The sequence below is a fragment of the Dreissena polymorpha genome, chromosome 10 (assembly GCF_020536995.1).
Source record: "Dreissena polymorpha isolate Duluth1 chromosome 10, UMN_Dpol_1.0, whole genome shotgun sequence".
Classification (NCBI taxonomy): Eukaryota; Metazoa; Mollusca; class Bivalvia; order Myida; family Dreissenidae; genus Dreissena; species Dreissena polymorpha.
In genome coordinates, this window is record NC_068364.1 from 43,739,572 (window position 1) to 43,767,011 (window position 27,440).

The 27,440-nt window shown below is 35.0% G+C and overlaps 2 protein-coding genes across 5 annotated transcripts in view; both read left to right on the top strand.

Annotated features, from left to right (window-relative positions):
* Window positions 1–683: 683 nt before the first annotated feature.
* On the top strand, window positions 684–18,865 carry LOC127847524 (E-selectin-like). Of its 4 annotated transcripts, none has more exons than XM_052379526.1 (23): window positions 684–1,233; window positions 1,472–1,654; window positions 1,835–2,047; window positions 4,476–4,598; window positions 5,067–5,189; window positions 5,564–5,827; window positions 6,067–6,193; window positions 6,389–7,553; window positions 7,685–7,922; window positions 8,022–9,023; window positions 9,195–10,549; window positions 10,665–10,847; window positions 10,987–11,497; window positions 11,749–11,868; window positions 12,048–12,361; window positions 12,590–12,697; window positions 13,047–13,203; window positions 13,344–13,527; window positions 13,704–15,307; window positions 15,526–16,439; window positions 16,635–16,971; window positions 17,418–17,756; window positions 17,943–18,865. In XM_052379526.1, exons 1-23 carry the CDS (start codon window positions 1,164–1,166, stop codon window positions 18,239–18,241), a joined length of 9,933 nt encoding a protein of 3,310 aa, XP_052235486.1. In that variant the 5' UTR covers window positions 684–1,163; the 3' UTR covers window positions 18,242–18,865. The 4 variants fall into 4 exon arrangements, with proteins under 4 accessions (XP_052235486.1, XP_052235485.1, XP_052235488.1 ...); XM_052379525.1 differs by having other exon boundaries at window positions 685–1,233; window positions 17,172–17,756; XM_052379528.1 differs by having other exon boundaries at window positions 687–1,233; window positions 8,796–9,023; window positions 17,172–17,756.
* Window positions 18,866–25,625: 6,760 nt separating this feature from the next.
* LOC127848094 (uncharacterized) overlaps window positions 25,626–27,440 on the top strand; it is an 18,864-nt gene continuing 17,049 nt past the window's right edge. Inside the window, exon 1 of the mRNA XM_052380392.1 lies at window positions 25,626–25,855. The gene's annotated coding sequence lies outside the window, so the exon portion shown is untranslated. The remainder of the gene's footprint in view (window positions 25,856–27,440) is intronic.

A 27,440-nucleotide genomic window follows, 5' to 3' on the forward strand; every position in this document is an offset into this window, starting at 1 on the left:
CATTTATCATAAAAACACAGTGCCATTTTAAGACAGATTTGTGAAATAAATCAAGACCCCGACACCGGAAGTCCCTGATACAGTTCTTAACACAGACATCACTCTGACACCGGAAGTCAATAAAGTATTCAATCAGTCTCTGATCAGCCTTTGCGACGTCATGGAAACAATTTGAAAGTATATGAAGAAATGGCGAATATCGATGTTCATTCAAAAACGTCACATGGGGGGGGGGGTGTGGGCGGGTTTAAAAAAAATAAATTTCTAAATAAACAATGAAATGCAACTAAGTCAGCAATGAGACAACAGGGAAAACGAACGCACGTGGAATTGGAGCCTATTATATACTATGGTTCAGCGCCCTTACAGGAGAATACTTTTCATGAAAGTAAACTCTTGTGTGACGGATAATTCGTATATATATCAATATAGTTAAATAGCTTGCGTTGGAATAAATGGTTTATTTTGAAGCGAATAAACACTAGTTATTAGTTATCACAATAGCCTCACAAAAACTATTTAAGCGTTAACAACCAAAGCGGCAATATTTTAAAACCAATGATCCAAAAACGACAACCTATGAAAACAGTAAACAAAGACTGTCATTGTAGATTAAATAACGATCGATATACCAATTTATTTTATCCATACGTCGTTGTAATTTATCAGTTGGTATACCAAATACGTGTGTGTTTTGTATAATTTTTGCATCGTCAGGCAAAAAATTGAGAAATTCTTAATCGTGGGAGAAACATTTACTTCATTTTTGAAGTATGTACTTTATATAGGAGAGGGCGATAAGGATGTTCGATGAATGGCCGATTGGTTTAATTTTGAAGAACACTTATCATATCCCCACGTCTACCAAAAGTAAATGACAAGACTTTTATCAATCATTTTCACACGAGACAAGACTCTAGACATCGGGACATAGGAATAATCAGTTATTTTGTGGCTAAACATATTTGACCAGTCACCGTGCAACTATGATTTAGCTATTAAACTCGTAGAGAAATTTATGAAATGCGTTCTGCAATTGCATTCGTAAATAAAACAATGGATATTGCAATACAAACTATTGAATTATCTCTATCCTAACATCAGTTAACTATTGCGTGGATTTACTGATTTTGGTATTTAGCTGGTTTTCTACTGAAAAAAACATGTTAACAATTTTGTACTGTGCTTTGCTGTTGTCGGCATGGATATCCTGTCCCTTAGCGAACATTGACGGTAAGATCTTTATTATTACGATTTTAAATGTTTATTTACGTTGATTCTTTGATTATAATCTTTTCAATAAGGATTCTAAAATCATATTCATGCCACATATTACAACAAGTGGAGGCAACCCTGACTTTCTTTCTACGTATATGATTTTTGAATGGATGTATGAACTTTAATTCATCTATATTTTCCTGTCTCATTTGATACATGTTTTACTTTTGACCCATAATTCTATACATTACAGTGCGTCAGTGTCCCTCTAGATTCCAGCGAACAGAGGGGATATGTATTGCAATCGAACCTTCCAAAGGTTACACTTTTGAAGAAGCTCAAAGCGCATGCGCTAGCAAGGGAAATAATGCACATCTTTTGAAAATAGGAAAAGAAAGTGTCTTCAACTATTTGAAAAATAATGTAGTAAATAACGGTACGATTATGCCCTAGTTTCAAATGATATATTTAAGTACTGGAATAATGTAATACAGCTTTGAAACCCAGTTGGCTTTTCTATATGCGATAAGCTATTCTATTAGTAAATAAAGAACAAATGATTGGATCAGTTATGTTCAGCTCAGTTATGATAAAATGGACTATTTTGTATTTTAAGGTAATGACGTATGGCTTGGGGCGGTATTAAAAAATGACGGGGGGTTTGAATGGCTCGACTCTACAAAGTGCTGTGACCCATACTGGCTGCCAGGCGAACCAAATAATAATGGAGGCGCACCGAACTGTGTTAACATATATAGGCCTGGCAACAATGCAGGCCTAAATGACGATCACTGTTCTGAGAGAAAAGGTTTCGTGTGTGAAATAAAGGGTATGTCAAACAATTTACTTGTAAATTATCGCACTCTCAAACTGGCCTAGTATTTTTTGGTGCGAACCGCGAAGCCACACGATAAGGCCACAGAATTCTGTTCTTAAATTCAATGACCAAAAATTAGGGTAGAACGATCGGCTTCAGTTAGTTTTGTCGTAAACTGTTTGCATAAAAAATATTGTCCAGTGGAATAAAATTAAGCTATGAAAAGCTGCGCCACTCGTGAAAATACTATTTTCTATGATCATTAATGAATTAAAATCGATATTCCACCAAATCTAATTTTTATTTTTATTTTATGCTCTTTTTTCACCGTTTATTTACTTTGTAAAAGAGGTTAACTGTAGAATTTGGCTGGAATAATGTAATCATCTTGTTAAAAAAAGTCTTCTTTTCACAGCAAAACAGTGAAAATTAGCGATAATTTTCACTGTTATTATTCACCGTTTGTGACAGTGAATTATCAGTTTTAATTCTCTGATATTCCTCTATAATACACCGGAAAGCATAAAATAAATTCAGTAAATTGAAAGTTCTTTAAGCCACTATGATCAAATGCATCAATAAGCTTCTTATCGAAATAGTTAATATATTTAATTTAATCATATTCAGCGGAAAGGATTAAAACTCACATTCAACTTTACGCTAATTTCTTGAAGTTACATAATGCCCACTGAGAAAGCTTTTAAAAGGACAGAAAAAAATGACTAATTTACCTCATTTCCTTACTTAATCTATTTATGTTTGGCTAAAACATTTATGTATTTTTTGCATTCGGAGCACTTAAAAAGCTGGCAGTATCTCTGTAGATGATAAACTATTCCGCATATAAGCAATCTGTAATCTCTTGATAATGTTCGAGTGGTACTGCTGATTATCCTGCTTAATATGTTTCAATATCTCTTAAATCAAAGCAGTGCAATGTCGAAAATGGAGATGTGTGTTCTAGTCCGTACTGATTTATGGCCATGATTAACAATTCTTATCACCCTACGCCACCTAAGTGTATGGTTTCTCAAGGTACATAGATGATTTTGTCATTATCATTTTATGAGTGGTCGGTTAAAAGTTTATTTCGATTAGCGGCGCAACGAGGGAAAATATTTGTTAAACATGACCACAAGAGGATTGAAAATACTCTGAAATCAACAAATTGTCTTTTATTGTAATGCTTTTGTTTGAATTTGTTTTTACCTCATAACCAACATGTATGTAACATTAGTGGGAAACATTTCATTACTTTATTCATTATGTTTGTTGGTTGATTATACTATTTATTACTGTTTATATTTACTGCTTATTGTTGAGAGGGTCAGATTTTACATTAACTGTGTTGTCTACCTATGAACATAACAATTCCCCATATAGTTGCACCAAGCCAGAGTGAAATGATAAATAAGTTATCATTTAAGTCGAGCTGGAATGACATGATCAGCGTGTTATTCTCTTGCGTTCTCCACTGATTCACCGTCTAGGGTGAAACAAATCCTCATCAAACACTGATAACATTTAGTCGCCTAGCTTGTCATTGGATTTGGTTTCCTATTTTACACGTACTGAGGAATGTTACCTTAAACAATCAGATGCAAAGCATAGGGCTGTCCATTTTAAAATCCTCTAATACGAGACTTTATTAAGTCGGATTGATAAACATCGTCTAATGTTAATATTGTTTTGTTAAAAAAGTAAGGCGTATCTTTTGGTCAGTGTGGTTTTGCATATTGCTGATACTGATTGTAACTATTGATGGGCGGATTGATTGATCAAGACTGGAAACTTGAATCAGTTACTTTTGCTTTTGCTCTCATATCACGTAAAAGTTAACAGAGGTATATATAATTAAGACAATAACTTTAGCTTCTACCCGAGTGTTTTCTCTTCATATCCTATGAACATTTAGTGTTGGAATAATGTAACTTCGGAAACATGATGTCAGGAGAGAAATTAATGTTACCATCTAATAGTCTTTGATGTAAGGCAAAATACTAATTGGGTATAAAAAGAGCAATTTTTGCGAAATATATCTATATTGAATATACATTAAATGAAATACCTTTTGGTAAAATGTCGAAACTCCCACTTCATATGTTCTTCAAAACAACTCATCTTTTCGTAAATAAGAACCCTTCGACATTAATAGTGCCGAAAATAGAAAGATCAACAAAGTTTGTTGACCGTCTAAGAAAAAGCTTATGTCAGCTTCAACCAAAACGACATTGTAATTATGAACAACATATCAATATACAAATCGCATAAAAATAGTTCTTATTTATATTGGTACACCGGTAATAAGAATTGCGTCAATACGAGTATGGATCTGATCGCTTTTTCTTATTCAATTCTCATGTAATGTTAAACGAGTATTGAATGACAAACAACACGAATTAATTGATAATTATTAATTGATATTTATTGATATTTTCAGAATGCACAGTTATTTCCAATTGTGAAACACCAAATTGTACATGGTATGGTGACACTAAGTGTTCGAAATGCTATGATGACAACATATTTTTCAAGAAAACAACAAATGACACTCTTTGTGAACGTACGTATCTATTACGAGTATTTATCTTTTTGGGTATTCAAGCATACATCACTTTTTACCAGAAACACTGTTTTGCCAAATGCATATACCGGTAATACTTATATAACTGTTCGGCTATGTATTTATATACATATCGCGCTTAAAAAACAAACACAAAACTCGAGAACAAACAAACGCATCGATTACTATTATTTAACGCATGTGGATTAATGATAACAAAACTGGCTTCATTTATTACTGTTTATTAATTGGTTAACGGCATCTAGCTGTGTCATCAAGGAATAATTGCAGTTTGTTATTACAAATGTCATTTGTAATCTCAACTCAGTTCCTCGCCTTATATACCGTGACATTCAGGCCGTATATGTATTACTTTAAACATGTTATAATGTGTCGTTAATAATGTTGATCAGTATTACGAATAATCGTCATTTTTTAAGTGTTTTTAATTCCGCACCTATGTTGCAGGGCTTTGTGATCATGACAGTCATTTGTGTTGGCCCGGAACATGCAGATCTGGTTTGAAAAAGAACTGTGTGTGTGCACCGCAATTTGACCTAAACACGAATGTTACTTCAACTCTTTGTCAATGTGAGTAATTAAATTGTTATTTAAAATAAAATAATCTTTGATATGTTTAGGCTAAGGAACAACGGATTGTATTATATTGTATTGCCCTGTATTGAAATACTATCCGACTTTTTTTGTTTTCTTTTGGCGTTACACATACTTGTATTAAACCCACAGTGTCGTTTACGCATGTGAATCTGCTTTGTTTGCTCATAAGTTACTTGTAAGATTTGTGATCTTTAGCATCGTTCTACAAATTGAATTTGTCTGGGGTTTAGAAAAGGTAAAATCAAATTTGATAAAATCTATTTCAGTAATAATATTCTATATTCCACTGAAACTAATAATTTGAATAAATAAAACGTTTTGAAGTGTCTTTGGTGTGCTTGATACAGTGAACAAGAACCAAACAGCAACCATCGAAACATGCGCTACCACAGTTTACAGTGAGAAAGGCGATGCATTCCAATCGAGAGGCAACTCATCTTCTACGGAGTGCCAGTTTAGAGGAAACTTCTTTGGAAACATTCAACCACGCCGTCTTGTGTACACATTTGTATCATCGTTCAAAGTCAATTTAACCGCGTTTGGTACAATTCCTCCTTACATACAGGAGACTCGCTTTGGAACTCTAACCATCATAAAAAAGGACCTGGGCGGTAAATTAATGAATTGTTGAAATCAATATGACAAACATATAATAAATCAATTGAAATATGCTGTTCCTTAGATTTTTATTCATATAATGTATGTATCTTCCTGTTGTTTTTTAAGTAGCAGGTCACAATTGTAACAAACGTTTTGTGCAGAAAAAAAACGTTTCCTTGCATTGTGCTTGTTGGAGATATAAAACGAATGTGTCAGTCAGCTAAAACATATTGCTAATTTTTGGATCTAGGTTCGGAAACAACACTTCTTGCCGAACACATTTTAATTGACAACAATCAGAGTCAAAATGCAAAGGAATTATTCACAAAGAACGATAACATCTCCATCCCAAATACGACGTTGGTGGATGGACAAATGTATGTATATAGATTTAATATGATACTTTTTGGTTTCATGTTTCTTACGGCGTTACCTCTGGTCTTACTCGTTATTAAGATCAATAGCATGTAACGTCTCTTTCCTCTATTATAAAACTCAAAGGACATATGACCCCAATTAATTTTGTTTATAGAAAATCGTTTATACGGAAGAGTTTAATTTGCTACAAATAGGTTGTGCGTCGTTTACGAAGCAAACAGTGGTGGATACCTCAAGAGCAAAAATATGTTTACTTCTCAGCATATTATTAGCGCAGCAAAACCTTACAGGAAAAGAACTTCTTCAAAACGCATTTGTTACAAATACGATGCCGGCAAACCTAAACATTGTGCAGAGTTAATGAATTGTAGAATGGAACCATTGCAGCTAGCAGAGAGAATTACAAAGAATCCACTCATAAATGTATCATTTAATGGCTGGACAGATCCTTTTCCAAGTGGAGGAAATCAAAGCCATGCCTCTGGAATTGAATCATTCGAAGTATATGTTCATGAGGTCGTTCCACCGAACGGCACACTTAGTTCCATTGTTTTTAGTAAGAAAGTAAACAATGCCGAATCGTCTATAAGTTTAAACTTTACATCAGATCTACCGAAATTGTACTGCATAACATTGGAAACAAAGGACTTTGCAAATAATGTCCAACGTGCCAGAAGATTTGTGTTGTATGACAACTTCTCGTCCTTAAACACATCCTACAAGAATTTGTTCCAGATAACAAGCGCTTCGAGTGCTGAACCTTATGCGTGGCAAAATCATCACAGCGATGTGTGTTTGGACTGGAAAGGTTACTTTTACAATACATTTTTTCGAGACAACGAACTACTTAACTCAATACAACCAGATCGTTTAATTGAAGTTGACAGTATTTATGATCAAACCGAAGGCGTTTTGCCTGTTAGTGGTACGCCTAATATCGCCGGTATTTTGGGATTTGTGTTTCATTGGACACGGCACAGACAGTTTCATGAAAATACCACTGGTTCAGATATTGTTCCAAATTTTGAAAACCAACAGTTTTGTAAAGCATTGGACATGGAAGATGGCGATACATTTTACATGCAGATTGAGGCTTTGGACGTTGTAAATAACAGTTTAGGTAGTAACAGGACATTATTTATTGACAGGACCGCTCCTCAAATTGTAAATATCAATCTCCTAAAAAACGGAGTAACGCAACTATTTGTCTACGATTCAACGGATCTTTCGGGGATGATTTTGTTTTTTAAAACTTATGATTCACACAGTGGAATCAGAAATATGAAATGGTCATTTGGAAAAAGCGACACAAGAGAAGAGTTATTAAACGGCACGCTAGGTGCCAAATATGTAAATGAGGTAAACGGCTTAATTTAATCTACTTCTTTGAATGTCTCATCTGTTATATTGAAACATGGAAACCACGTAAACTATATACGATATAATATTATGTCAAATTGCTCAACCTATTTCAAATTAATATTTTACAGAGTTATAACTGCACATCAGGGGCTGATGCATGTTATTGTCCCATGATTGGTAAATGCGAACATTTCAACTACACAGTTGACTTGAATAAATTGCACATTCTTGGAACCCACATGGGTAATCACAATCGTAACTACTATTTCACGTTGACGGCAACTAACAACGCCGGGCTATCAAACACGGAGAGCATTGACATACTAGTTGATGATTCACCTCCAGAACCCGGGGTTGTATTTGAAGGTAAAATCTAACAACTGTATTGCCATGATGTTGTTGGTATTTTGTTTTTCATTATTACATGTAATTTAACTCTATTCATTGTTGATTGATACGTTACAGGACCCGTGGATGGCAATGATATTGACTACACCAGTGACAATAGTTTCATCGTGCATTGGTTTGGCTTTATTGACCACGAAAGCGACATAAATATGTATCGTATTGCAGTTTCAAAATCGTGCCTTACAGCAGATGATCTTGAAAGTCCACATTTAGATATTATTTTACAGTACAAAGAAATTCCTTCATCGGAACAGTCAGTAGTTATGAATAATAATCATACCGGAAAAGTTTTTACTACTATCGTAGCCTACAATAATGCAATGGAACCATCAAAAGCGGTTTGCTCTGACGGCATTACTAGAGATAGGACACCACCTCAAGTAAAAAATATCCGCGTGAGAAATTCAAAATGGCGTGAGACGTTGCTTTGTAATGGGACGAAATTATTTTTTCTCACATCAAACATGGAAAAAATTCAATTGTCAGTTAATGATTTTGATTTTCACCGATCTTGTTCCCGGAAAAATCAATCGCTGGCATATTCCAGCGCAATCAATCAAATGATTGAGTCACTTCCTTCAAAGATTATGAAAAATGATGGTGCTATGTCTGCATTTATTTTGGAACATATTCCACTGTACAACCCGGAAGAATTTGCATTTATACCTAATGACCATATCCATATTGACTGGGAAATGGAGGATGACGAATCACAAATAAATGACTTTTATGTTGGAATAGCTCGCTACGAAAATGTTTTACCATCTGTTCCGACGTTAATAGATTATCAACCAACTCACAGAAATACTTATTTTTCTTTTCACCACGCAGGAGTTGGGTCTAATGAACCATTTTATTTACTGCTGAAATCTGTGAATAAAGCAAATTTACAAAGTACTACTACAATCGGACCATTTATAATTGACAACACACCGCCTGAGTACAACACAATTCCATCCGTCGAAATTGACGATAAGTTCATAAATATTTCTTGGTCAAACGATACATTTTATGACGATGAACAAAGATCACCAATACAGACAATCTTTTTTCAGTTTGGTAAGTAACGTCCAACAAATAAGTATACAAATATTAAATATAATACACACGATGATTAAAACTACTTTACTTATAACTTGATATATACATATAAACCTTGACCTTAATTCTAATATGGGCAGTCATGCGAATCATTTCCTGATTTTAAAATGCATAATTATATTTTTCAAGGGCATGACGACGTCACGGTGACTCCGCTGTTGGAATGGACGTTAGATCAATCAAAGAAATGCGTCCATGGGGACTTTTGTTTCTCAATTCCACTGAGCAAATTGCAATACGCTGAGACCGAGCAAGGTGTATTCTTTTATGCGAATGTTTACCTTTACAACATTGTCGGGCATTCTAGAGAATTACAATCCTCGTTGTTTCAACTGCCATCAATGTATCCACCTGGAAAAGGCCACGTTATCGACATTGATCCGAACGTCATCGATATATTTAACAAGGAAGACGTTGCAATTCATTTTACTCCACATAAACTGTGTGCACATTGGCATGGTTTTCATCATCACGAAAACATATCGTACACAATTGGCATCGGATCTAAAATAAGCAGTGCCGATATTGTTGGTTTTGTTGCTTCTGCAAATACATCTTTTGCGTGTATTTACTCGGAGAAAATTTTACCAGACACTTTGTATTATTTTCATGTCAAAGCATCTTGTAGTGGAGGAACAATCAGCTCAATTTCTAATGGCGTAGTAATCATTGACTATTCGTTACAAATATACGACATTCAACATGGACTGAGGAATTCGCCATGCCATGCATTAAATTATGTAACAACATATACTAACGGCCAAAGTCAAATCTGTCTGGTATCGTCAGTCTCTATTGGGCGTTCCTATACTGTTCACTTACACAATACGGATATAACGTCAACGGCATTTCGAATTCCGGGGAAACTACTCGTGATTGACAGAATAAACAACGAGACCCGCGCGTCATTTATAACTTATGTGGAAAACCCATGTTTGACAATAATGTATTCTCCAACACCAGTGTCTGTTTTGGCTTTCGAACCGAATTCAAATGACAGTTATATAAATGGACATGATCGTGTTTGTCTCAGATATTCATTTCCTGATATAATGAAAAATATTGAAGGATATGTTCAATATTCTATCATAGAGCGAACCTGTTATGGAATTAGTAACACTACCTGCATAGAAAGTACACGGCCGTTTCAGATATTGACTAACAACACTGTCAATGAACTACAGAAAAATTATCAGTATCGATCAGCAATCCGGATTTGCAACCAACACCGATGTTCAAGTACTAAAGAGTCTCGATCGGTTGATGTTGACTTCGACATTCCTTTTGGAGAAATCTATTTAGCGCAAATAGAGGAATACACAGCAGTAAAAGGTTATAAACTTACCGCACAATGGAAACAGTTCCATGCAACAAGTGGAATCGCTCTTTACAAATGGTTCGTCAGCGATGACATGGGATGCTTGAAACAAATCACCAATTTAAGCACTGTTTCTATGGATAAACACAATTTAGAAATCATAAATGTAAGTATTTAAAAATTTAAAAAAAAAGTTATCAAACGTCAAAAGAAAATAGATAAGCTTTAACATTTTTGGCCGCGATCAATCAAATATGTATAAATGTGTTTATATTTTGCAGATTACCGTAACAGTAGAGTTACCAGTAAATAAATTCCGATCATTGTTTTACTGCGTGAGAGCATATTCCAACGTTGGTCGAATGTATACTGCATCAAAATCGTTTGCACTGACCACTGCACCAATCACTGATAGTGTGTATGATTTCGATTGTATGAGGAATTCGTGGATACAAATTGAAAAGGTATTTCTATTTATGTAGTTTTGTCGATATGTAAATTATGCATACACACATATTTGTATATTAATTGGGCATATTCCTTAGGCGTCATTCATTATCAACTAAATATTTTGCTACATTAAACTGGGTTGAACTGTTTCAGTTGCTCGAAAGCTACAATCTCGGAAGTCGGTTTTCCTTCCTTCGTGATGAGGAAGTAACATTTGGTCAATCAAACTCAACAATGGTCGGAGCCATATTTTACAACAATGCAAGACTAATTAAATGGTATCTTATGAAGGAAAGGCGATTGCCTCTATCCGATTGCGCACTTGATATTTCTTGTGTTGCCACCGAGACGAATAAGAACAGCTATGTGCACTTTAGCAAAGATGTCATCTTCGAGAACACATACTACTACATTTGTGTAAAGACTGAAAGGATAAACGTTACTTTGGAACATTCTGTAGAATATTTGCAGCCAATAAGAGCATGTAGCAACGGGTTTGTTGTAGACACAATTCCTCCGTCCGACGGATTTGTAAACGTCACAAGTTCCAGTGGATACATAACAGGCAACGAAGTAGAAATTTCCTGGCATGGATTCAAGGATAATGTTGACGCTAAGCTTTTTGGATACCCATCATATATTCAGTTCTATGCCTATCAAGTTGGTAAGGGTATTGTAGTAATTAAGGTCAATTAAGCATAACAATACGTTGTTTCACATAAAAAATAGGAATTATGAAACTAAAGAAACTTTACAGGAGTGAATCAATTAAGTGATCATAAGCTTATCGAATGCAGGAAAATACAACGATAACTCTAAAACTAAACAAAAATAATGTTTTAATCATAGCTTGCCCAGGAAATCTCAATTGAAAACTATATTTTAGATGCTATTTCTAACTCGTAAAAATCTTAGGTACCAGACGGGGCAGTGGAGATATTCAGCCTTTCAGAGAAGCTGGACGTAATGAGAGGCTTACGTACGAATTGAACGACTTGTTCCTAGATGGAATGGCATTGTATTTTACAGTTAAAGGTGCATGCTCATGCTCTTCATAATGTGTGATTGTGACTTTCTTTTCTATCGTCGTTCAATATCAAGCAATGTAACCGGTATGTTATGTAATGCTTCATGTGTTGATTTAAATGTTTATCATAAATCTTATGCATATATCGTTCTATCAATAGATGTTTTAGTTGTTTATGTAATTGCAGCGTTTGATTATTCCGGACTTTCATCCTCATCAATGTCTGAAGAGGTTATCATTGATAGATCACCGCCTTCCGTTGGAAGAGTCGTTATAGAGCGAGATGACAGATCTATTGTATATGTTACCTCCGATTTTTTTACTGCGAATGTCCATGGATTTGAAGATATTCACAGCGGCATCAAGAACTTTGAAATCAGCATCGGTTCTAAATCTGACATTGAAAATATTGCACAAAAAATCGTGTTTCGAAACGAAATCGTCAACATTGACGGAACTGGTCTGTTCATTGATGGTCACGTGTACTTCCTTTTTGCTAAAGTGAGTGTTGTTTTCAGATATAATAATAAATATAGAACAATTCATTTGATACATGCCGATGAATGTAATGGCATCTACTTTAGGCGGCATGATTTTTTTTAAATAAGGATCGAAACATTTACTTTAAAATCTGCATAAATCTAAAGTGCAAACGTCATTTTATCTTATAAACACTTAAGATGGTGCATTGAGCAAAATGTCGTTTTAACGTCAATTAATTCGTTAAAGGCTGTCAATAGAGCCGGATTACAATCTGTAGCAGCAGTTGCGACTTTTGTCGTTGATCGAACTCCACCCGAAGGCGGATACGTGTTGGATGGGCACTGGAATCAGTCAGTAAGTTCGCTACACATATTATCAGCAATAGTGTTATGTAGTTGTATTTATCACGGAAAACAAATGCCGTGTAATCATTATGTATCAAACAAAGATCTATTTACATTGACGTTTTAGTGATATTATATTGGCATCCGACGCGATATTATCTCAACCTTCGAACACACTATCAGCATTTGAACAACGTTAACTCCGTGTTTTTATAGACGCGTCAAATAATTATTTTGTCATCGCCATTTTTTCCGGAAGAACTATTTATCTTAATTAACTTTCATATTTCAATAATGTTGTTGAGCGTTTCAAGTTACCATATATTTACAACAGAAGTTTCGGATTATGTTTTTGTCAGATTGACCTCGACTTCCAAATAAATATGCATCAGATCGTTTGTCATTGGACGGGATTTATTGACATTGAATCGGGCATAAGTCATTTCATTGTTGGTCTTGGTTCAAATCCTGGAGAGGACGATATCGAACCAATGTTACATGTTGGTCTGCAAAACGGTATGTTGATTTAGTCGATCGAAATTGAAAGTGTATACAAGATCAACAAAATTGAGTTTAGTCCAATATTTTACAATCCCTGTTTAAAGTAGAAAGTAATTTCTATATTGTAATTACACATAATACATGTTTCCCTACAGACTACAGTTGGAATTCCTCCTTCAGCGCTGGCCAAATATACTTCTGTTCTGTGACGGTTTGTAATAAGGCTGGACTCTGCCTATCAAAATCGTCCGATGGAATACTGCTTGATAATTCGCCACCTATTGCTGGCGTTGTAAGGGTCGGCTTGTTTGAAAAGCACTTGCACTTTCAATCTCAAAGGTATGCTATATATGAGTTTGTTTATTCATCCCAGTTTTTTGCGCATGACTATTTCGACAAAACTCACCATCTGAATTTTACTACATAATTAGAATATTGTTTTCAAATATAATTTATCAAGACCGCAGTGTTTTCAAAAATGTATAATAATAATGTTCATCAATTTTTGTTCACAGCACAAATGCCCACATTTTCTGGGCAGGATTTGAAGATCCACAATCAGGTATTCATCATTTTGAACTTTGTCTGGGTACCGTTATTGAATTATGCGACCTTGTCCCGTATTTCGATACTCTGCTTCATTCAAACATCATCAAAACGGGGATAGACTTACCGATCAATCGCAGACTTTACGCATCCGTGATAGCGTTCAATAGAGTCGGTTTGAACGCCACCAGATCGTCTGATTATTTCATTATTGATACAACTAAGCCTATTGTTAGAATGGCGCCGTCTTTTCTGCACGGCAATACGATGAAACTTCAAAATACTTCAGCAGTCAGTTTTGAAAAATCAAAACTTCACGTTGTTTGGAAATTTGAAGACAGGGAAAGCACAATCATTCAACATATTCTGACGTTGAAAACTCATAACGAGGGACATACACCGTTAGACAACATTAAACTAGGTCAATATGATTCATTTGCGATTACATTTGACAAGAACAATTGGCTACATAATGGTGACCGATACTGGGTGGTAGTAACATGTTGTAATGCCGCAGGGCTATGTACATCTGCGAACTCCTCCGACATTTTGATAGATTCTACCCCTCCACATACTGGTGGCTTTCTGCCTACGATGAGTTGGAACAACCTTGGAACATCTGGTGATGCTTTATCAAATGTATCGTTGTCATGGTATGGGTTTTTAGATCAAGAATCTGGTATTGAAAAATATTATATCTCTGCCAGTAGTTCATTTTCCGGGCAAGAACTAACAAAAGGTGTGTTGACATTTCGACCAAATACTAATACGCATGAACGTATTAATTTCTTAAGTGACAAATATATTTATCCGAATGACAAACTGATCTTGACAATATGGGCTCAGAACTTTGCAGGTCTGAATAGTTCTGCAGCTAAAGTTACTACAATCGCCACATCAGAAACTCCGACAAAAAACATTTCTGACCAGAGAGGTTTCTTGAGCATTGAGAAACATTCCTGTGATATCCATTATTGTGACTCAACATGTACGTGTAGTTTGTTTAATAAACCATGCACAGATGCAGTGAACTACAAATGTGTCTCTAACAATTCCATTGACACAAATATCCATGTTTCATTCATCAGTGAAAATGGAATAATAGATTCCTCAGCCTGCTTAGCTGTCCAATGGAACTTTACAGACATTAACCCGAAGCCGTTCATAAAGCGATTTGAGTGGTCTGTTGGAGAAACAGATTCTGCAATCGGATATGGCATATTTGATTTGAAGCTAGAAAAGCCATGGTTTGATGTCGGATTAAATACAAGAGGTGTGTATTGCCTTCCGACTGGAAAAAATCTCGATCCCGGCAAACATTATACAGCTTATGTAAAGGCATGGTTTGAGAGTGACATGTACAAGATTTATTCGTCTACCCCTATTATTGTTGACCAAACAGCGCCTTCAGTGAAGAAACTTCACTTCGTGAAGGATTCGACATCTGACTGTGCCAAAGACCTGGACTACATAGATTGGACAGATAAAATAACGGCATGTTGGCACGATGTTTTCCAAGAACCACAAGGGCATATTAAGGGCTATTATGTATCTCTTGGTACCGTTATAAATGGTAATATATATAAATATAATTTGTACGATTTACTTCTTTATGTAAACTTTATGCACATTTCTGTTTGAAATGAACTTATAGGTTTTTGTTATATGATTTTGTGACTATAGTCAATTATATGAAATAACTTGTTAATGTTTTCCTGGAATGATTTATTTGTGCTTTGATTATTTATCATGTGTTATATTTTAAAGTGTTTCAAATCGGTTTATTTACAGGTAGTGACGTTTTTAACAACACATACGTTGGACTGTACCAAAACTTAACTTTTTCGGACTTGGACTTGCATTCAGGAACGCGTTATTATATCACAGTGACTGCAATAAATAATATCCATCGCAGAAAAACAGCTCATTCGGATGGCTTCGTTGTCGACACTGATAACCCTCTAGAGGGGATTGTGTTCAACACAAAACATCACGTTGACGAACATTTCCAATCAAACGGAGACACATTCAGTCTATCCTGGCATGGATTCATCGACCACTCGTCTGGTGTAAAGGCATACCATGTAGCTGTAATCGACGTCGACGCGATGCAAACACATGTCAATTTCATTAACGTTGCGTTGAAAACAACGCACACGTTTCAGAATGCAACTCTTTCTCATGGACATAAGTATACTGGGCTTGTAAAGGCTGAGGATGCGGCTGGTCACTTTAGCAAGATCGTGCATAGTACTCCGAAGCATATAGATTTTTCACCGCCAATTGGGTATACATGCGCACAATACCGACCGCTTAATAACAAGCTATTAACTGTGTCTCAATATACAACGACGGAATTTAGTTCAACGTTTCTGAAGCACGTTCCCTACGCAATAAGAGGACTCGTATCCAATGATAATACAGAGGTAGCTGTCCGGATAGGAAGACTAAATAGTCCACTGGCTCTTGTTAAGAATCATAATGGAACGTATGCATTCAAATATGCATTTACATTACCGATGGAAATGAAAACAAATATATATCTTGAATTTGATATCAAACGCGAAACGAATATTTCTGTTGGCGTATATGAATGTATGGATATGGGAGAGGCAACACACGGAGTAGTTACTGTTTCTCAAGTTAGAAAGTCGATGTTTATTGTTTCCGTAAACGTCTTTGATCCAGATAGTGGAATAAAAAAGGTAATACAAATTTTAATGTCTACCCTATACGTTTGATTTTATGAACTTCTACAATCTAAATTCTCTTAAATTATATTAATATATGTGCCATTAAGTAAAATATTGCTATTGTTTTAAATTGTGTGTTAACATTACCGTCATATTTTATGCTACGTTAATGTATTGGTTTCTATATTGATTTGTTTTTCATTGCAGATAACACTCGGGGCTGGAACTTCACCAGGATCGTTACAATTACGTTCGTGGAATGTTGCTCATTGCGTAAATGACGAAATAATGGATCTCCAAGTCCAACATGGCACACCCGTACACGTTACGGCTATTGTAGAAAATTATGCTGGTCATAAGTCTGTATTTAATTCGACTGCCGTTGTAACGGATATCACTCCTCCTGAAATATCTAATGTTATTTTCAACATAGAAACTTATATAAATATAAGCGGGAACACATCGACAATATCGAGCACTATAACCGGACAATGGAACGTCATCGACAATGAAACTGACATCAAACAGTGTTCGGTTGGAATAGGTACGAAAACAGCAAAATAATTTTAAAGAAACCTACAATACATTACATACGAATGTATAAAGAACTACTAAAGTCCGTATGATAATGGGTTTAAATTTGATCGTAGAGTTTTGTTTATATAAACTAAAGACTCTCCTCAATGATTGTCTCGTCTGTATGTAACCAAAGTTGTTGTGTTTAACTATAAATATAATTTTCAGGAAGAAGTTCATACGGGTCCCCTAACATTGTGCCCTATACCTATGTAAATGATACAATGGTCACTTTTCATTTAAACTCGAATGCCCACGGTGACGTTTTATATGGTGTTGTGAAATGTGTTAACAACGTTGAACTAACAACACTGGCAGCGTCAGGCGCTCTTATTGTTGCTTACGAGAAGCCAAATATTGATTTGGCACAGGTACAGTTTATTGCTGAAGCAATAGCAGCTGTGCCTTTTTCAGACCTTCCAAACAAGTTTCACACAATCTCCTACAGTAACAGAAGTTCTTCAAATGAAAAGATTTTTGTTCAGAACAACTTGACAGCTTTGAAAGTGGAATGGGATGGAATAGCGGATGCTGCAGGTCTGAACAACTACGAATACCGCGTGATGACCTCAGAGGGTGTTACTGTTAATTGGACTGATTGTGGCAATTACACGTTTGTTGATATCACTGGTTTGAACTTGAAACCGGAAGCAATTTACGCAATTCAAATCAGGGCTACCAATCTGGCCCACGCCACAAGCGACGATATTCAAACATACACATTCCCAAAAGGGTCAGCACCACAGCTAACCGGTAATTATTTTGTATAATAATTCATTGCTATTATGATTTTTATGTAGGTTTATGTGCGGCCCGGAAATCATCTATGTCTGTATATTTATAAACAATATAGTCAAGAAATTACATAGTAGAAATGTGTTGAAATGCGAATATATGTATATTGATATATATCTGCAATGATTGTTTTGTTTATTTAAGGCAATGACGCTCGTATTACCCTTAGTCATAACAACATCACATTAGATTGGAGCGATGTTTTTGAAGAACACTTTCTAATATCGCCAATGAATACATATGACGTAGTTGTGGGTACACGTGCGGGTAACAACGACGTCATCGACTTGTCTAAAAAGAAAGAAACCACCATCCAGTTTCTTAAACCAAAATCCTCTCTTGCTAACTCTATCCCAACTGAAATATTTGTTGTAATCATCTGTTGGGACGCTAATGGTCAGTTTGGAGTATATCAAACTCGCTTGCAATTGGATAGAAAGTAAAGTATGTCATTGATAAGATCCACAATATTTTACACGGACGTTTTTGTCGTCCATGTGTACACGTATTAGTATGCCCAGTAAAGGATACTTTAATAATTTGTATAATGGGATGTTGAGTTGATTGTTTGTTTTACACGATATTTTAAATAACATTTAAATCATTAACGTTGGATGCAGTGTTTTTATATGTCTGGGTGTGATTCAACAAAACATATTGCAAAAATAACTTGTATAAATTTTTTGTATAAAATAATGTATCTTTAGCTTTAAAAAGCATAGATTTTGTTTTATTGTAACTAACGTATGTCCATGTATATAGAATCATAGTTAGCTTAATATACTCAGTAATAAAAGAAAGTTTCACTTAACCGAAAGCATGTACACTAGTTTACTAAAATAATCTTGACCGATTTTTAGTAAATACACGTTGTTTCGGTACCGAGGGAGTAACACTTGTGATTATATTAACTCAAACTTCTTTGTGTAATATTACTGTTGATATAATTATATTTTGTTTTTCATTTTTACATTAACGCTGAATAGTTATTGGATAATATAGTCCCGATTGACCTGTGTTTTATTTCCTGCTGAACCTTTTATGCAAATAAACGATATATTACTGAATTACGTTTTCATCAACAAGGTGCCAAATGATGTCACGGTATGCCCTGAATAATAACGACGTTGCTTTTCAATCGTCAATAGAGAAATGCTGTCAGTTTGACGATAACGTTAACGTAATGACGTTCAACACAAAACTGAAACCGAAAGTGAAACGAAATGTGTACGCCTGCGAAAACAAGTCCGTTTTGTCCTTGAAGTGTAAACAAATGAAGCTATGCACAATACGTTGACATAAAAAGAATTAAAAGAAAATATTGAATGAATTATTCAGAATCGAAGTCGGCGTTTATTCAACTTTGTCGTTATTTTTTCGAAAAGACAAATACCGATACAATGCCAAAAAATGCTATAACATGCATAAGTTAAGCTAAATTGGCAGGGCGGTCCCGAGTGGTTCGTACCACGTAACACCTATTGAACTGCCAAAAGCTTACGAGTGTTCATGAATTTCGTATTTCTTTGATGTATTGTTTACCGCTTTAAATCACTTCTCAAAATGTAATCTACATGTATACGTCATTGGGTTTATAGCGTTCTATTTTCATTTTATTTTCTCTCTGACAGGCGTTTCTTGTTTGATTTTTTTTGCAGTCACATAAACAACCAATCAATGTAATATGGAACTTTACACCCATTATTGCTGCTTCTTCCTGTATTTGCGCGATGATGATCTGAATTATTAACTTTATGATGCTATATTCCTAAATCATTTTCTATAAAGATGGAATGTAGTTGACACTTGTTCGTAGTTTCATTTCATCGTTCCTCAAAAAGTTGTAGCTCTGTTGCTCTGGTCTATTTCCTACCATTGAGTAGTAAAATGGTAATCAAATTGAATGCGTTTTAATTCCCTTTTATTATTGTTTAATTTGACTTACAATGCTATGAGGTTAAATTCTATTTACACTTAAATGTATCATGAATATTGCTGGGCCAAGTGTGAGGTTGAGCGCTCAAAAACCGGTTTAAACCCCCAATGCTTTGCATTGACCGTTCCAAGGCGGTGACCCCAGCTTTATTCATTTATGTGTTATGTATGTTGTTTTGTATTGTGCTGTTTTGTGCTGTTTGGGCAATTGGTCACTTGCCTTGCTTTAAATGAAGGACCAACTAATTGTGTATGAGAATTCAATACTGCTCCAGCAGCTGGAGTTTCACTTCTTTATATTATATGAAAGAAGACGTCATGCTATGTAAATATACATCCTCATGTAACAAGATATGTTTGACTATACATTTTTAATATCCAAAGACGCCCATTTTTTATTGTGTGAACGTTTATGTATGCCTCATACATCTAAATACAATAATTCAGTTATTTTGTCTGTAACACAATATCGTGTATAAATGCAAAATAATTTTGAGTGATCGCCACCGGGTCCATTACTAAAGTAACCATGCTCGAACAAACACTGCAAGCAACAAGCACCTTATGTATAAGGGGGGAGGATATCATGTTGATAGTAAAGAGCTTATGTAGCCTTCTTTGAAAATGTTAAGTGCGCTCCTTCGTAGATTAGTTGTAGAGTTCTCTTTCCTTGCTGACTTTGGTACAGGAATCGTACCATACATAAGTCGGATATTTGTTTTAATTTGTTGTCTAAATTTTAAGAATTCATGCGGTCAACTTTACTTATATTTAAAACGTATATTAGCATGGTTTCAATCAATCGTGCGAAACAATCAGTTTTTTGCTATCTTGTATACTATATTTATTTAAGTTTAATTAATAAATTAAAAATAAAAGCGAGATCGAAAAATATTTTACGGCCGAACATTTTAGTTTGGACAGTGTGTCTTTTAATATGGGCCTCGTGAAATTGTTTACATAGTCACACCTCTTTATAGGGCCACAGTTTTTACCGTTTTCCAACCTTTTATGTAATAATAGTATAATAATGGTTCTGCCATTCTATCATTTAAGTTTCCGTCAGTACTTTTCGTATGGACCGAATCTCTTTACAAACGGCCTTGCACTTTTTATTTAATGGAGAAAAGTCCTTTATGATCTGGTGTATTAGAAAAAAATGTTCCCGGCACTCGTGTCATTCTTTGATGTTCAACACCAACACCAAAGTTGGCTTCATCAAACAACAACAACAACATACAAGTAAAACACTATATGCAAACATGTTTAGTATTAGATTTGCTATCGCATCGTAAACACACCCAGAATTCCAAAATAATAAAAATACGCATTATAATTGTTATCATTATTAGTATCATTATCATCATACTCATTTTCATCATCAGTATTGCAGTTATTATATAATCCGCTTTTAATATATGATTAATACTGTAAGCTAGAACAGTTTATACGGAAAACATTCGCACCTGGGGCAATTAGACAGGAAGACCTGCCGCCTAGACCGAAATACCTGCTGTCTACGCGTTGTACTTCGCATCTATGCGAACCCTAGCCAGTGTCAGACTCTTCTAGATGTTTGTCGGCGTCCTCGACGTAAGGGTGGAGACGAATGGATATTAAACGCTATGTACATCCCTTACTAATGGTATTCTAACAAGGCAACTTATCCCGACATAGCTTGTAAGGCCGTAAACTGGTTCAATATCATTTAAATGTCAACGGACGTTCGAGTTTTATTTCGTTATCAGTGGATGAAGTGTTGACTGACGTAAAAAATGGTATCTTCTTTTTTGTTTAAGTAATATAAAAGGCAATAAGGATTGGCGTTCTACTCGATTTGTATTATAAAGATAACGTGAGTGTTTGTTTAAACAACTTACAGATAAAGGCTTTTGACAATCATGAGCCCCCCTTACAACCTACAAGAAACCGATTATATCAGGAATAATAAATAGCTTGTGCGATCTATTCATCAGTTATCTTGCAGAAATCGATTGACTACATTCCTTTTAGACAATTGATTATCTGCGTTTCATATCCCGAAATCGTAAACATTAAAACCAAACAAGAGTAAAATTAAGAATTTCGCGTTCATTTGGTCATCATGATAGCGGATAGGGTCCAAGCACAATTATTAATTATTAATGTCCTGTCCTCCCTGCCATTTAAAATGTTTGAGTGATAGAACTGCATGACAAAAAGGTTATTAACAGGTCAGGAAACAGTGGTTAAAAATCCAAACTGAATATTATTGGAAAGTCACAATCTCATTTATAAAACTGATCTGAGTACCAGTAAACATAATGTTTTTTTTATTGTAATCATATTCCAAATTTTAAATGTTGATAGGGTTAATAGCATCGTGGAAACTCGGGAAATAGCCTATCATTAGGTGCTGCCACCTACCGCAAACATCATATGAAATGATTTGCTACATGACTCGAAACATCAGAGTAGATCTGTTTTCCCTGCAACGTAAATTATTATTTGACGACCCTTTAACTCTCGTGTCCACTTCACTGAATAACTGGTGAAATTTAATACCAAGTCCTCAAACTTCCCAAACGTGCCCATATACAAAAAACCTACGACATTATTATTTCATTTAAAGTAACCCCACGATATAAAAATGACAAACTTACATGCAAATAGAAAGAGAAAAACACACATACTACTTGACAATGAACAAAACATGCGTTGACTTTTGATCGCATAATGCTCGTACGCGCGCATATCGAACAATTAATTGTTCACATATTTACCGTATTTTTGAAAAATAACATTTTATTATTGTACTTATTCAACTGTGATATTTTAAATATTGTTTAAAAATAATTTGTAATAATAAAGAAACAATCTCCGACATGCATATTCTGACACGCCACCAGTACATCACGTAACTTTTTTACGTGTTTGTTTGAACCCTATCAATAAACAAGCATATACGTTAACACTAGAGTTATTTTGCTTGTTTGAATATTATGCGTATATTATTGTTGAGTCATGACATTCATGTTGTGTAAAATTGAAATTTTGTCAAACTGTGAAAGAGTTCCTATACTAACTATGTATACATTATACGTTTGTGATTGAATGGTTATATGTACAAGGTTGGGTAATATTGTGCAATAACGTGAAAAAAATGTTAGTATAGAAGACACAAACAATGAACATCATCTAAAGTCACGTTGATACATGTTTTTTTTATATAAAAACGTAAAGTTAAAACAAACGTCATCGTGGTATGGAAGTAATACTTATAATAAAAAGAAAGGAAACCAAATTAATGGTGCATATTTTAGAAAATGTAGGGCTTGATTTTGAAAAATATTGGAGAGAAATGTTCCTTTCCGTGTATCATCGAATAAAATAAGTAGAGCATATTTTATACTATTCAATTCCAACACAAAATGGATAAATACTCTACTTTCAACTCTCAAAGAAGTCATAGGTAACTTGTAACCGCTGGCGCAGGTATTCTGTCTCTCCAACAACGTGATAAACATGTTTTTTTTTGTTATTTTATAACCTGTACACCGAAGATGAGCCTTTCAGCTCTTTGATTTCGTTTGAGCACTCCGATTTCAGTATGGTCGGACACATTAACTACGCGCTGTGCTTAACCGTGTCAAAAAGCTGTGCTAGAGGCCACATTTATTGTCCAATCTTGATGAAATATGGTCAGAAGATTTGTCTTAATGATATCTTGGATGAGTTCGAAAATGGTTACGTTTGCTTGGAAAACATGGCCGCCAAGAGGCGGGGCATTTTTCCTTATATGGCTATATAAGGCTATAGTAAACTCTAAAGGCCACATTTATAGACCGATCTTCATGAAACTCGGTCAGAAGATTCATCCCAATAATATCTTGGACGAGTTCAAAAATGATGCCGGTTGGTTGATAAACATGGCCACCACGGGGGCGGGGCTATTTTCCTTATATGGCCATAGTAAAACCTTGTTAACACTCTAGAGACCACATTTATTTTCCGATCATCATGAAACTTGGTCAGAAGATTTGTGCCAATGATATCTTGGATGAGTTCGAAAATGATTTTGGTTGCTTTAAAAACATGGCCACCATGGCTATAGTAAAACCTTGTTAACACTCTAGAGGCCACATTTATTGGCCAATCTTCATGAAATTTGGTCAGAAGATTGGTCTCAATGATATCTTGGATGAGTTCGTAAATAATTATGTTTGCTTGAAAAAAATGGCTTCCAAGCGGCGGGGCATTTTTCCTTATATGGCTATAGTAAAATCTTGTTAACACTCTAGAGACCACATTTACTCCCCGATCTTCATGAAACTTGGTCAGAAGATTCATCCCGGTAATACCTTTGATGAGTTCAAAAATAATGCCGGTTGGTTGAAAAACATGGCTGCCAGGGGGCGGGGCATTTTTCCTTATATGGCTATAGTAAAACCTTGTTAACACTCTAGAGGCCACATTTATTTCTGATCTTCGTGAAACTTGGTCAGAAGATTTGTCCCAATAATATCGTGTTATCTCAGGTGAGCGACTTTGGGCCTTTCAAGCCCTCTTGTTTTAAGTTTTGGAAAATTGTAAAACAAATTGTTTGGTGTTTAAGAAAAATTAATTCTTCAGGGTAGGGTTATCAAAAGACTGTATTTTGTGAGTGTATAAATTCAATTTTGACAATGATGAATACATTATACTTGTTTCCATTAGGCTTTTCTTTTTTATGCCCCCGTTAGGGTGGCATAAAGCAGTCGCACTGTCCGTCCGTCAATCTTTCCGTCCATCTGTCTGTCTGTCTGTCCGTCCGTCTGTCTGTCCGTCTCACTTTTGCGTTTAGGTTTCGAAAAATGCTCATAACTTCTATGTCCCTTTAGATTTAACCTCCATATTTGGTATGCATGTGTATATGAACAAGGCCTTTCCACATACACACAAATTTTGACCCCTTTGACCTTGACCTTGAACTAAGGGTCCCCATTTAGGTTTCGAAATCTGTGTTTAGGTTTCGAAAAAGCATTTTTCAGGGGCATATGTCTTCCGATGGAGACAGCTCTTGTTTAAATCGGAGATCGTGTTTTTCTTTTCACCAATATTGATTTGGATGTACTTTTAAAATTGGAGATAAGGCTGTACTTTTCACAATTGGATATTACTTGGTACTTTTCACAATTACTGTCTCTTTAATTACCAAAGAACTGATTCATGTTCTCCTGTAAATTACAATCCTCGGTATGTGACAGAATTGTTAATTCAAGCTCAAGTTTCTGTATGTCACAGGTTCTGGTTTCAAATATTTAAATTAATAAGCTAAAAGGATGTCTAATATCTTGGAACAGCTTGTATCCCTGCACGGGGATGCAGTTCTATAGAGCTTCGATCTAAAATATAGTATTTTTGTTGTCAATTAATAGTTTATATTGATTTAAATATCACGAATGGTATATAACATGTCTTGAAAAAAGTTCATATTTTCAGTGTATTCGGTAATACAATTTCGCAAAAATGTGTGACATAACGATATACACATTAAGAATATCGCAAGTAGAATGATAATTTTATATATTAAAATATATACAATTCACTACGCATGCACAATTTGCATTCCTGGGTTTACCACGTGACGATGATGATCAATCTACTTGCGTTATTTATAGTTACCTGGTACACATACCAAGTAAAATTTTATAATCGAATATACTGAAAATATGAAAACTTAACTTTTTTTCAAGTAATGTGATTCACCAGTCGTGATATTTTAATCAATATAAACTAATAATTGAAAAAAATACGGTATTTGAGAACTTTTCTTTTTTTGCCAATCTGGTTGACGGTCCCTTTAATGTGTTACCACGATGGCCCTAACGGTATTCCGTAATTAACGGACTGTGAGTCTTTGTTTACCTTGGATATGCTATCAGAAACCATTATTTTGATAAATTCCAACGATTTAAATCACATCTGGTGTCCATCCTCAAAGGTAGTTTGAGGTGTCGTTTGTGAAGTAATGGATATTTGTAAATGGGTTTAACCTATGCATATTGGTTGATCAAAATCGTCGTGCAAAACCATGACACTTTAGTTGAGCAACACATAGATGGAAACGGACGTTGCAGCATAGCGGATAATATATTATTAAGGTCAGTACTTAAAACCATTGAATTGTTGCTTATTTTATGAATGCAAAATAATATATTCTTTGTAACTCTGCAACGGTGCTATGTGAGGAAAGTGAAACCATATTTTTGTTTGGCTGCCCTGTTAGCGCGGTGGTTGGTACACACGCTTTTCATCTAGGCGAACTTGGTTCAATCCCCGTTCACAGAGTCATGTGAGTTTGTTGGTGCTCACCATACCGGACAAGTAAGGATTTCCTCCGGGTACACCGGCTTCCAATCACAAAACAAGCCCACACCAAAAACTGCAGTTTGTATTAAATTAAAACGAGATGTCTGAACAGACACGTTTGACAAATACTTTTCGGTCAAGAATGTATTGTTGATGAATAAACCCAAAGAGTACAGAGCCAACAATGACAATTAGCTCTTTAACTTATTTATATGATGAACGCGGATGTGGCTGTATGGTTAACTTAATCGGATCTAAGGTTGCTGTATATATTATGTGCAGAACCACACCACAGCGTTCTATATGAATAATAAAAATCTTGTTGAAGATGAGTTTCACATAAGTTATTTAATGTCTCGAACAAATAAAGCATGGGTGCCTTTTTAAGAATTAAGATCTGAAGGCTACGTTTAACATTGTCGGCTTTCTGAAAAAGAAGACTCTGTCAACAAATGGTGACCTATTTTCTACATCGTTAATTTAATATTTAAAACAAAAGAAAAAAAATCTTTAAAGTGATATTATGGGCATCTAACAGTTTATAGGTGTCTATCGCAACCGTTGTTTATTTTTGGTGTTTTCACTTCATATACACTTATATTTGTTAATGCAGCATCAATTTACTTAAACAATATCTCGGAAAGAGAAAATTATGCATTTGAATATCATCCGTACTTTCGTTTGACAACTGATCACGCAGTTCAGGTCAATTGAACAATGAAAAATGCCCATAATATCACTTTAAGAGCGCAATAATCTCTATATGAAATAATGAAGTGTGATTATTGTGGATTATTGTGGATTATTATAAATTATTGTGGATATTATTGTGGATTATTGAGTAATTATTGTAGATTTATGGTACATGGATAATCAAAAGTGCTGCGCGTAAATAATACAAAATTATTTTATTTTGTTATTATCACTAATATATTATTTTAATCAAACATCTCCGAAAAAATACAGAGCCGAGTTTATTAGAACTTCGAAAACCTGTATCCGTTGGTATTGATTTGAGTGAACGGTGCATTCACCGGTGGTTTTAATTTATTTGTATTGTGGTCGTGCAGACTTAATGCATGCACGATCCCCGAGATGACAATTTTAATTTTTATATGCTTCGTCGCCGTTCATGCGCTTATGATGCGGCTCTTCTTTTTGATATTCCATATATTGATTGCAAACATTGGTATTGTCACATAGTACATAAGATAGAATACTTACATATTGTTAATTCATAATTGCTTAACATCAAGTTCAACATTGCACCTTCCTTATATATAGTGTATTCCTAATGGATGTAAAAATGGACATCAGCTATCAACCGCAATTAATACAACAAGTCTTTGAAAAAAGGATTTTAAATTAACTTTCATA